This window comes from Heterodontus francisci, chromosome 32 (assembly GCF_036365525.1).
Source record: "Heterodontus francisci isolate sHetFra1 chromosome 32, sHetFra1.hap1, whole genome shotgun sequence".
Lineage (NCBI taxonomy): Eukaryota > Metazoa > Chordata > Chondrichthyes > Heterodontiformes > Heterodontidae > Heterodontus > Heterodontus francisci.
In genome coordinates, this window is record NC_090402.1 from 4,583,777 (window position 1) to 4,596,621 (window position 12,845).

General features: G+C 48.0%; 1 protein-coding gene across 1 annotated transcript; it reads left to right on the plus strand.

The window, feature by feature from the left end:
* The first annotated feature begins 289 nt into the window (after nt 1–289).
* Nucleotides 290–9,111, plus strand: dnlz (DNL-type zinc finger). Its single transcript, XM_068011837.1, has 3 exons — nt 290–537; nt 4,339–4,478; nt 8,676–9,111. Exons 1-3 carry the CDS (start codon nt 337–339, stop codon nt 8,842–8,844), a joined length of 510 nt encoding a protein of 169 aa, XP_067867938.1. The 5' UTR covers nt 290–336; the 3' UTR covers nt 8,845–9,111.
* Nucleotides 9,112–12,845: the final 3,734 nt, after the last annotated feature.

A 12,845-nucleotide genomic window follows, 5' to 3' on the forward strand; every position in this document is an offset into this window, starting at 1 on the left:
TGCGCATTGTTTTAAAAGCCAAGCTTGACAGCACATAAATTCCCCAGTCTTCCTATTCTGCTTGTGTTATTTATCACTACTTACTGAGTTACTTTTTTTCTGCTATTTTTGATGCTGTGCAACAATGGGCCTCAAACCTTTTTTTCTGTGCTAAACAGTGCAATTCTTCACTCAAACCACAATTTTCTCCCTCAGGAATCAGTCAGACAAAGAAAAGAGGCCATTTGGCCCATCCTGGCTGTGCTGCCCCAGACTGAATACGTCATGTGGAAGTGCCGATCTAGGCGGGAAAGCCCGGGTTTCCATGGAAACGGAGCTGCGGCCTAGCTGCCGGCCATGAGCCTCCGTGTTGCGTTGGGCCGCTTTAGGAAAGCAGCGGCTGCCGTCCCCAGGTTATTGGGAGCGGCCTCGGGCCGGAGGCGCCTCGTCCCGATACAGGCCCCATGCAGCTGCTTCTCCACCGGCCGGGGATTGAGGGCTGGCACCGGCCTGGTTCAGGCCGCCGTCACCCACTACCAGCTGGTCTACACCTGCAAGGTGAGGCTCCGGGGCCAGGGTCAGTCCCGGTCCCCTTCACAAGGAAATGATCCGAAAGGACTCTCCTCACCAGGCTCTGCATCGACCCATTAAAATTATAAACGTTAATGTTAGCTTATAGATAAATTCGATGGTCATTTGGCAGAGATTTCACATCTGTTGAGGTAGGGTCAGTACTGAGGGAGTGCCGCACTGTCGGAGGGTCAGTACTGAGAGAGTGCCGCACTGTCGGAGGGTCAGTACTGAGGGAGTGCAGCACTGTCGGAGGGTCAGTACTGAGAGAGTGCTGCACTGTCGGAGGGTCAGTACTGAGGGAGTGCTGCACTGTCGGAGGGTCAGTACTGAGAGAGTGCCGCACTGTCGGAGGGTCAGTACTGAGAGAGTGCCGCACTGTCGGAGGGTCAGTACTGAGGGAGTGCAGCACTGTCGGAGGGTCAGTACTGAGGGAGCGCCGCACTGTCGGAGGGTCAGTACTGAGGGAGTGCCGCACTGTCGGAGGGTCAGTACTGAGGGAGCGCCGCACTGTCGGAGGGTCAGTACTGAGGGAGTGCAGCACTGTCGGAGGGTCAGTACTGAGAGAGTGCTGCACTGTCGGAGGGTCAGTACTGAGGGAGTGCTGCACTGTCGGAGGGTCAGTACTGAGGGAGTGCCGCACTGTCGGAGGGTCAGTACTGAGGGAGTGCAGCACTGTCGGAGGGTCAGTACTGAGAGAGTGCTGCACTGTCGGAGGGTCAGTACTGAGGGAGTGCTGCACTGTCGGAGGGTCAGTACTGAGAGAGTGCCGCACTGTCGGAGGGTCAGTACTGAGAGAGTGCCGCACTGTCGGAGGGTCAGTACTGAGGGAGTGCAGCACTGTCGGAGGGTCAGTACTGAGGGAGCGCCGCACTGTCGGAGGGTCAGTACTGAGGGAGTGCCGCACTGTCGGAGGGTCAGTACTGAGGGAGCGCCGCACTGTCGGAGGGTCAGTACCGAGGGAGCTCCGCGCTGTCGGAGGGTCAGTACCGAGGGAGCTCCGCGCTGTCGGAGGGTCAGTACCGAGGGAGCTCCGCGCTGTCGGAGGGTCAGTACCGAGGGAGCTCCGCGCTGTCGGAGGGTCAGTACCGAGGGAGCTCCGCGCTGTCGGAGGGTCAGTACCGAGGGAGCTCCGCGCTGTCGGAGGGTCAGTACCGAGGGAGCTCCGCGCTGTCGGAGGGTCAGTACCGAGGGACTGCCGCGCTGTCGGAGGTTCCGTACCGAGGGACTGCCGCACTGTCGGAGGTTCCGTACCGAGGGAGCGCCGCGCTGTCGGAGGGTCAGTACCGAGGGAGCTCCGCGCTGTCAGAGGGTCAGTACCGAGGGACTGCCGCGCTTCTGGAGGGTCCGGACCGAGGGAGCGCCGCGCTGTCGGAGGTTCCGGACCGAGGGAGCGCCGCGCTGTCGGAGGTTCCGGACCGAGGGAGCGCCGCGCTGTCGGAGGTTCCGGACCGAGGGAGCGTGGCGCTGTCGGAGGGTCAGTACCGAGGGAGCTCCGCACTGTCGGAGGTTCCGTACCGAGGGAGCGCCGCACTTTCGGAGGGTCCGTACCGAGGGAGCGCCGCACTGTCGGAGGTTCCGTACTGAGGGAGCGCCCCGCTGTCGGAGGGTCAGTACCGAGGGAGCTCCGCACTGTCGGAGGGTCAGTACCGAGGGAGCTGCGCACTGTCGGAGGGTCAGTACCGAGGGAGCTCCGCACTGTCGGAGGGTCAGTACTGAGTGTGTGTTGCAGTTTCGGAGGGTCAGTACTGAGGGAGTGCTGCACTGTCGGGTCGGTACTGAGGGAGCGCTGCACTGTCGGGTCGGTACTGAGGGAGTGCCGCACTGTCGGAGGGTCAGTACCGAGGGAGCGCCGCTCTGTCGGAGGGTCAGTACCGAGGGAGCGCCACACTGTCGGAGGGTCAGTACCGAGGGAGCTCCGCACTGTCGGAGGGTCAGTACCGAGGGAGCTCCGCACTGTCGGAGGGTCCGTACCGAGGGAGCTCCGCACTGTCGGAGGGTCCGTACCGAGGGAGCTCCGCACTGTCGGAGGGTCCGTACCGAGGGAGCTCCGCACTGTCGGAGGGTCCGTACCGAGGGAGCGACGCGCTTTCGGAGGGTCCGTACCGAGGGAGCGCCGCGCTGTCGGAGGTTCCGTACCGAGGGAGCGCCGCGCTGTCGGAGGTTCCGTACCGAGGGAGCGCCGCGCTGTCGGAGGTTCCGTACCGAGGGAGCGCCGCGCTGTCGGAGGTTCCGTACCGAGGGAGCGCCGCGCTGTCGGAGGTTCCGTACCGAGGGAGCGCCGCGCTGTCGGAGGTTCCGTACCGAGGGAGCGCCGCGCTGTCGGAGGTTCCGTACCGAGGGAGCGCCGCGCTGTCGGAGGTTCCGTACCGAGGGAGCGCCGCGCTGTCGGAGGTTCCGTACCGAGGGAGCGCCGCGCTGTCGGAGGTTCCGTACCGAGGGAGCGCCGCGCTGTCGGAGGGTCAGTACCGAGGGAGCGCCGCGCTGTCGGAGGTTCCGTACCGAGGGAGCGCCGCGCTGTCGGAGGTTCCGTACCGAGGGAGCGCCGCGCTGTCGGAGGGTCAGTACCGAGGGAGCGCCGCGCTGTCGGAGGTTCCGTACCGAGGGAGCGCCGCGCTGTCGGAGGTTCCGTACCGAGCGAGCGCCGCGCTGTCGGAGTGTCCGTACCGAGGGAGCGCCGCGCTGTCGGAGGGTCAGTACCGAGGGAGCGCCGCGCTGTCGGAGGGTCAGTACCGAGGGAGCGGCGCGCTGTCGGAGGGTCAGTACCGAGGGAGCTCCGCGCTGTCGGAGGGTCAGTACCGAGAGAGCTCCGCGCTGTCGGAGGGTCAGTTCTGAGGGAGTGCCGCGCTGTTGGAGGGGCCGTCTTACATGGCAAAGCAAAGCTCCATCTGCCCTCTCGGTTGGATGGAATGGATACCACAGCCACACCCTGAAGACGAGCTGGGGTGTTCTTCCGGTGTCCTGGAACCAATGTTTATCCCTCACTCAATATCACTAAAAAACAGTTTTTCTGGTTCTCACTGCTGTTTATAGGATCTTGGTGTTCGCAAATTGGCTGCCGTGTTTCCCACATTACAGCAATGACTGCATTTCAGAAGCTGTAATGTGCCTTGGCTGTCCTGAGGTCAGGCAAGACTCTGTATAAAAGCGTGTCTTTATTTCTTTACTCCTTTCACTGTTTTTGGGGTTCTCCACACAGCATTTCTGACTGTGACAAACAATTGACTCCTGGATTTCTACAATTGTTGCTTTATGTGGTTTTAGAGACCAAGGTTTGGAGAGCAGAAGGACGTAGTGGCTACATAACGTTAAACTTGATTCAGAATAACAGGTTGCTGTGAGGTGTAGAGGTACACATGGAAAATAACAGATAGGAAATGACCTACTGCTTTAGCCAGTGTGTCCCACACTGTTATGATGCCTCATGTATCACAATACACACTCCCTACACGCCCAAAGAGTATAATCTCCTGGGAAAGGCAAAAGAGACACAATTCCAGGCCCAATTGGGTTAGCGGGGTGGTGGTGAAGGGAAAGTTCCTCTCTAACCCCCCAAGTAGTTCAGGACAGCTTTTGAATAGAATCATACTCAGTGTCACTGCTGTAGTCCTCCGAGGCCGGAGAGCTGATTGCCTGGGCTCTGCGAAGCTTGCAGTGCGTATGACAGAGAGAGCAAGCTACCAAACAGAGAAATAAAAACAGAAAATGTGCAGAAAGGCTACAATAGAACCAAGCAGGCACATATCAGTCCCCTGTTACTGTATAGATGAGCATTTTATCTTGTTTCAGGTGTGCCAAACAAGATCTACGAAGAGGATCTCCAAACTTGCCTATCATAATGGAGTGGTCATCGTAAAGTGTCCCGGGTGTAGCAATCACCACATCATAGCAGACAATTTGGGATGGTTTTCAGACCTTGATGGGAAAAAGTAAGCCTCGTTTAATGCTGTGTTTGGTTCAATAGGTTCAATTCAATTCTATTTAACTATAATCTCAATTTTGCCCTGTGAGATTCAGCCCTGTGAATGAAGCTACCAACACTTGCCAACCTGCGTAGCACGATATTCCTGCGTTACTTGCTCTTCCCTGAGGGAGTTGATATGGTCTGTAACGTCAGGCAATGCCTTGATTTTTAAAACTCTCATCCTTGTTTTCAGGTCCTTTCATAGCCTCTCACCTCCCTATCTCTGTAACCTCCTCCATCCCGACAAGCCTCCGAGATCTCTGCACTCCTCCAATTCTGACCTCTTGAGCATCCTTGATTTTGATCGCTCCACCATTGGTGGCTGGGCCTTTATTTGCCAAGGCCTTAGATCTGGAATTCCCTCCCTAAACCTCTCTGCCTCTACACCTCCCTTTCCTCCTTTAAGATACTCCTTAAAAATAACTCTGGTCACCTGTCCTAATATCTCTTCATTTGGCTCAGTCTGATAACGCTCCTGTGAAGCACCTTGGCACATTTTTATCACATTAAAGGTACTATATAAATGCAAGTTGTTGTATTCATATGTTGCATATTATTGATGTAGCCTGCAACCCAAATGATGATTAGAACAAATTGATGAGTGTAGGACCCTGTACCATCCCTACGCTCCTTGGGTTCTCCATATGATATGCCAAGGACAAAGTTTACATCTGCACTAACAAGAAACTGTTTCTACTAGCAGGATGATCAGTAACCAGAGGGTACTAGCTACAATAATTGACAAAAGAGCTGGAGGCCGGGGTGGGGGCAGGGGGGGGTGGGCAGGCAGAGATGTGGTTTTTTTTACACAACAAGTTGTTGTGATCTGGAACATGCTGCCTGAAAGGGTGATGGAAGCAAATTCAGTAGTAACTTTCAAAAGGGAATTGGATAAATACCTGAAGGGAAAAATTAACAGGCCGATGAGGGAATGAACTGTGGAGAGTGGGACTAATTGGATAGCTCTATCAAAGCACAGGCACAGTGGGTCGAATGGCCTCCTTCTGAGTTGCATCATTCTATGATCTATCAACTCTTTCCATTATAAATTCCTAAGTTCTCATTTATAATGGAAACTGCCTATGTAACCATGTCATGCTTGATTACAACCTCCTGCCAGTGGTGGTACTGCAGAGCCTCAGTTTTGTGTCTCCCAGTTCCTCAGTCATTACTACAGAGAAACACCTCTACTTCCCACATTACTGTCGGTTTTACCAATTAATTGATAGATATAAAATTAAGGTATTAAGTGAAAATAAGAACCGAATATATCACTTTCAAATGGAGTCTGAAATTCTGTCTGCATACCTTGGTCCAATTAACTGCACTGAAGGCGACATTTGCTCTTGGGCTCCCTCTGTGCATCTAGTATTTATAAAATGCGATTAAGTTTAAAAAGTGGAACATAGGAAGATAGGAACAGGAGTAGGCCATTCAGCCCCTCGTGCCTGTCCCGCCATTCAGTGAGATCATGACTGATCTGCGGCCTAACTCCATAGACCTGCCTTTAGCCCATATCCCTTAATATCTTTGCTTAACAAAAATCTATCTCAGATTTAAAATTAAAAACTGTTCAAGCTTCAGCTGCTGTTTGTGGGAGAGAGTTCCAAACTTCTACCACCCTTTGCGTGAAGAAGTGCTTCCTAACATCTCTCCTGAACGGTCTGGTCCTAATTTTTAGACTGTGCCCCCGAGTTTTAGAATCTCCAACCAGTGGAAATAGTTTATCTTTATCGAGCTTGTCTTTTCCTGTTAATATCTTGAAGACTTTGATCAGATCACCCCTTAATCTTCTAAATTCTAGCGAAAACAGGCCTAATTTGTGTAATCTGTGCTCGTAATTTAACCTCTGTAGTCCAGGTGTCATTCTTGTAAACCTACGTTGCACTCCCTCCAAGGCCAATATATCCTTCCTAAGGTGTGGTGCCCAGAACTGCTCACAGTACTCCAAGTGGGGTCTAACCAGGGTTTTGTACAGCTGCAGCATAACCTCTGTGTCTTTATACTCCAATCCTCTAGATATAAAGGCTAGCATTCCATTAGCCTTTCTGATTATTTTCTGCACTTGCTTGTGGCATTTTAAAGATCGATGCACCTGAACCCCCAAGTCTCTTTGGACATCCACTGTACTTAACCTCTTCCCATTTAGAAAGTACCCTGCTCTATCCTATTTTGGTCCAAAATGGATAATCTCACACTTGCCCGCATTGAAATCCATCTGCCACAGTTTTGCCCACTCACCTAGTCTGTCAATATCTCTTTACAATTTTATGCTATCATCTAGACTGTCTACAATGCTGCCTAGCTTTGTATCATCAGCAAATTTGGATATATGACTTACTATGCCATCATCCAAGTTGTTAATGAATAATGTGAATAATTGAGGCCCCAACACAGATCCCTGTGGGACACCACTAGTTACATCCTGCCAATCAGAGTACTTACCCATTATCCCCACTCTCTTGTCGCCTACCACTCAACCAACTTTCTAACCATGTCAATAATTTGCCCTCAACTCCATGGGCTTCTACCTTAGTTAACAGTCTCTTATGTGGGACTTTATCAAATGCCTTCTGGAAGTCCATAGACATTCCCCTGTCCACTACCTTAGTCACCTCTTCAAAAAATTCAATGAGATTTGTCAGGCCTGTCCTTCCCGTCATGAATCCATGCTGGCTGTCGCTGATTAACTGAAATTTTTCTAGGTGTTCAGTCACCCTATCCTTGATTATAGACTCTAGCAACTTGTCCACCACAGATGTCAGGCTAACTGGTCTGTAATTTCCTTGGTTCCCCCTTTCACCCTTCTTAAAAAGTGGAGTGACATGTGCAGCTTTGCAATCCAGAATCTAGGGAACTCTGAAAGACTATAGGTAGGGCATCTACAATGTGCTCCCCTACTTCCTTTAACACCCTCAGATGGAAACCGTTAGATCCTGGGGATTTCTCACTCTGTAGTTCCATTAATTTCCTTGTTACTGATGATTTACTTACGTTAACTATATTAAGTCCCTGTCCCCTATCGGCTATTAATTTTTTCAGGACTTCCGGCAAGTTATCCTCCTTTTCAACTGTAAATACTGAGGCAAAGTAATTGTTCAACATGTCTGCCAGTTCTCCATTATCAATGACATCCATTTTCAGCTTTTAGTGGGCCGACATTGCTCTTGACCACCCGTTTTCCCTTTATGTAACTATAACATTTCTTCTTATTGATTTTGTTGTCCCTTGCAAGTTTCCTTTCACAATCTCTTTTAGTAGCTCTTATAAGCTGCTTTGTGACCCTTTGCTGGTCTTTGTATCGATCCCATTCGGCCGGATCTGTGCTGCGTTTTGCATTTTTATAAGCCCTTTCTTTTTGTTTTATGCTATCCCTAATCTCTTTAGTTGTCCATGGCTGTTTTTTCTGTGAAGTGGAGCTTTTTCCTCTCAGGTATATACTCGCTCTGTATTTCGTTAAATGTTTCTTTAAATATTCTCCACTGTTCTTCAGTCATTTGACCCATTAACAGATCTACCCAGTTTACCATGGACAGTCTCTGTCTCATCCCAGTAAAGTCAGCCTTACCCAAGTCTAAAATTCTAGTAGCTGATTCGTGCTTTTCACTTCCAAACGCTACCTTGAATTTGATCATGTTGTGATCACTGTTTGATAGATGTTCACGCGCAGTTAGGCTACTAATTAAATTTGGCTCATTACTCATAACTAAATCGAATATTGCCTGTCCCCTTGTTACATCTAGGACATATTGATGTAGGCAACTATCCCAGACACATTCCAGAAATTCACTACCTTTCTGACAGGTGCTAGTCTGCCTCTCTCAATCTATGTGTAAGTTAAAATCCCCCATTAATACTACTCTGCCTTTGTTACACACTTGCCTAATATGTGCATTTATACAATCTAACACCTCAGAACTGCTACCAGGGGGTCTATACACAACACCTATTACAGTTTTAGATCCTTTTCTGTTCCTCAATTCCACACATAAGGTCTCCACTGGATGCTTCCCCTCATTATATCCTCCCTCACCAATGAGGTGATATTATTTCTAATCAGTAAGGCTACTCCACCCCCTCTGCCATTTTCCCTGTCCCTCCTGTAAACTTTATAACCAGTGTTTTTTTAACTTAAAAGCATCTTTCTCATTGGTATCATCAGGAATATTGAACAAATATTGGCTGCAACAGGTGAGAAGGTTCAACGTGTGGTTGGTGAAGACTCGCTGGAAATTACCATAGAGGGAATTGTCAGCCACAAAGCTGGAGATATATCTGAGGAGGACAATTCTAAAGATGCCCTGAACTCTGGAGATCAACCTAAATCCTAATGCTGTCTCCAGCATGGAAGGTCTAAGTAAAGGAGAACACGGATGATGACTCTGGAATGGCCAGATCATGTTCCTTTAGGTTTAGCTCGTCCGAGGAAGATTCTGCCTAAGGGATAAAATCATCACTAATAAATTGGAATAACTATGACTGAATTCTACCACATGTAGCCCTGATGATTCCTGGGGGGAAATTACTTCATGCAAATCAGAGATATGTTTTTCTAAATGTATAGAAATGATTTTTATTAAAAGACATCAGTTAGTGAAGCAGGATATTGGGAAATCAGTCTGCCAGCTCAGCAGTTTTGGAAATTTCTCAACAAGAGGCTAGTCCCCCGTCAGAGGAAAGAGTTGGACCAAATCAGCACAGAAGGGATTGAATTTCATCCAATAGTGCAACTGTTTCTAAAACAAGGACTTCCAAAGCCTCTGTCCTAATACCATAGATTTAAGTAGAGAGCATGTGGACACTATCAGATGCTGTGTTATATTGCACGCAGTGCAAGTCTTAAATTCAAACAATGCTATGTTATATCAAGCTAACTCCAGATCAGACTATGAGTCTCTAATGCTGACTATGTTATGCCGTACTCCACAGAAACAACAACTTGCATTTATATAGTGCCTTTGTCTTGGTAAATCATCCCATGGCGCTTCACAGGAATGTTATTGACAGCAGCCACATAAAAAAAAATTGGGACAGGTGACAAAAAACTGGATCATAAGAACATAGGAGCAGGAGTAGGCCATTCAGCCCATCGAGACTTCTCTGCCCGCCATTCAATATGATCATGGCTGATCATCCACTTCAATGCCTTTTTCCCACACTATCCCCATATCCCTTTATATCATTTGTATTTGGAAATCTGTCAATCTCTGCTTTAAACATACTCAATGACTGAGCTTCCACAGCCCTCTGGGGTAGAGAATTCCAAAGATTCACAACCCTCTGAGTAAAGAAATTTCTCCTCATCTCAGTCCGAAGTGGCTTCCCCCTTATTTTGAAATTGTGTTCCCTGGTTCTAGACTCCACAACCAGGGGCAACATCTTACCTGCATCTACCCTGTCTGTCCCTTTAAGTATTTTGTAGGTTTCAATGAGATCACCTCTCATTCTCCGAAACTCTAGAGAATACAGGCCCAGTTTCCCTAATCTCTCTTCATAGTACAGTCCCACCATCCCGGGAACAAGTCTGGTGAACCTTCGTTGCACTCCCTCTATGACAGTAATATCCTTCCTCAGTTAAGGGGACCAAAACTGCACACAGTCCTCCAGGTGCGGTCTAACCAAGGTTCTATACAATTGAAGCAAGAAGTCGCTCCTCCTGTACTCAAATCCTCTCGTGATAAAGGCTAACATAACATTAGCTTCATAATTGCTTGCTGCACCTGCAAGTTAGCTTTCAGTGACTTATTGATGAGGACATCGAGGTCCTTTGTACATCTACACTTTCTAATCCTACCATTTGAGAAATACTCTGCACATCTGTTCCTCCTGCCAAAGTGGATAACTTCACATTTTCCCACATTATATTCCATCTGCCATGATCAAAGAGGTAGGCTTTAAGGAGCATCTTAAAGGAGGAGAAAGAGGTTTAGGGAGGGAATTCCAGAGCTTAGGACCCAGGCAGCTGAAGACATAGCCACCAAGCTTGGAGTGATTAAAATTGGGTCTGCGCAAAAGGGCAGAATTGGAGGAGCACAGAGATCTCAGAGGATTTTAGAGCTGGAGGTGGTTACATGGAGGGATTTGAACACAAGGATGATTGAGGCTACATCTGAACTCAGTTCCTCTACAATCTATGATTACCATGTGGAGTTAGAATAAAGCAGCATGATATACAGATTTATGTTGCCACTCACTTCTTGATTTCTGGTAAGCTGGGAGCTAAATGCTCTCCAACCAACATTGTCATTAAGCTGTTGGATGAATATTTTCTCAATATGATTCTGATTACTAAATATTGCATACATTAAACCCCTAAGTTCTTATATGTTTCCTATATCAGTTGTGTTCACCTTCACATTGAGATTTTCAAGCTATCTGTCCGTATCATAATGTGTGTTCACGTGCCACCATTTGAATTTCCAGTCTTATTTTTCTTCACACCCCCCCCCTACACCCCCCCGGTTCTTTTACCAATCACTTTAAATCTGTGTCCTCTGGTCCTCCTCTCACTGGAAACAGTTTCTCCTTATTTACTCTATCAAATACCCTCATGATTTTGAACACCTCTATTAATTTTTTCCTTAACCTTCTCTGCTATAAGGAGAACAATCCCAGTTTCCCCACATAACCGAAAGCCCCTCATCCCTGGTACCATTCTAGTAAATCTTCTCTGCACCCTCTGCAAGACCTTGAAATCCTTCACAAAGTTTGCTGCTGAGAACTGGACACAATACTGCAGCTGGGGCCTAGCCCATTTATATTTATAAAGCCAAGGATCCCATAGGCTTTTTTTTTTAACAGGTTTCTCAACTTGTCCTGGCACCTTCAAAGAGTTATGTACATACACCCCCTGACCCAAGTCTGTCTGTTTCTGCACCCCCTTTAAAATTGTACCATTTAATTCATGTTGCCTCTCCTCGTGCTTCCAACCAATGTGCATCACTTCACACTTTTCTGCATTAATTTTCATGTGCCACGTGTCTGCCTATTTCACCAGCCTGTCTGTGTTCATTAAGCCTGTTAATGTTCTCCTTACTGTTTACTACATTTCTGAGTTTCATATCATTGGCAGACTTTGAAACTATGCCCTGTATACCCAAGTCCAGGTCATTAATATATATCAAAAAGAGCAGTGATCCTAATAACAACCCCCTGGGAAACAATACTGCCCACCTTCCTCCAGTCTGAAAAAGCTTCAGCACTGCTCCCTGCTTTCTGTCCCTTAGTCAATGTTGTATCCATGCTGCCACTGTCCCTTACCTTTGCTGGCAAGTCTATTATGTGTACTTTATCAAGCATCTTTTGAAAATCCATGTACACTATTCTCATCAACCCTCTCTGTTACTTCATCAAAGAACTCAATCAAGTTAGTAAAACACAATTTATCTTACAACAGATCTGTGCTGGCTTGTTATGCATTTCCCGATATGTTTCCAAGTGACAAATAATTTTGTCTTGGATTATTGTGTCTCAGTTTTCCCACCACCAAGTTAGGCTGCAGGGACTGTAATTGCTGGGTTTATCCCTCTCTTCGTTTGAACAGGGGTAGGATATTTACAATACTTAGGTCCTCTGACGCGATTCCCATTCCTAAGGAGGACTGGAGGATTGTGGCTAGTGCTTCTGCTATTTTCACCCCTCCTTCCCTCAGTAACTTAGGATGCATCCTATCCCCAATGGATACCTTTTCTAGTTTGAGCACTGCCAACCTCTTAAATGCCTCATTTATCTATTTTATCCTGATCAGTTTCTCAACTGCTTCCTTCTTTACTGTAACATTGGCAGCATCTTTTTGGTGAAAGCAAATGCAAAGTACTCATTTAGCACCTCAGACACACCCTCTGCCTCCAAAAGATCTTTTTGGTCCCTAAGTCAGCCTTTGACTACCCTTTTCCCAGATTTGTGAATCTGTACCCCCAGATCTTTCTGCTCTTCAACCTGATTTAGACACATTTTCAAGGAGTATGTGGCCTCCTTATTAGAAACATAGATTTACAGCACAGAAAGAGGCCATTTGGCATATCGTGTCTATGCCGGCTGAAAAAGTGCTAGCCCAATCTCCCTTCCTACCAAAATGTACTACCTCAGTTATATTACTACAATTCAAAAGTACTTCAGTGTCCGAAAGGCTTTGGGACGTCCCAGGGTTGTGAAAGGCACTGAATTAATGCAAGTTGTTATCTGTCTTCTTGCTCAATGTAGCACATCACACTTAGTACCCTGCCCTTAAACTTAATCTACCACCTTTCTGTTCACTAATGGATCTTGTCTAATTCATTCTATAATTTCTAATTCTAGGGCCTTTGACCACTTCTGAATTCAATTTATTTAC

What these genes read in the sequence shown, in the direction of transcription:
- dnlz (XM_068011837.1), top strand. Translation starts at nt 337, where the DNA reads ATGAGCCTCCGTGTTGCGTTGGGCCGCTTTAGGAAAGCAGCGGCTGCC. An exon ending in AGCTGGTCTACACCTGCAAG is followed by an intron (nt 538 to 4,338) that starts GTGAGGCTCCGG and finishes ATCTTGTTTCAG; the next exon opens with GTGTGCCAAACAAGATCTAC. An exon ending in TCAGACCTTGATGGGAAAAA is followed by an intron (nt 4,479 to 8,675) that starts GTAAGCCTCGTT and finishes TGGTATCATCAG; the next exon opens with GAATATTGAACAAATATTGG.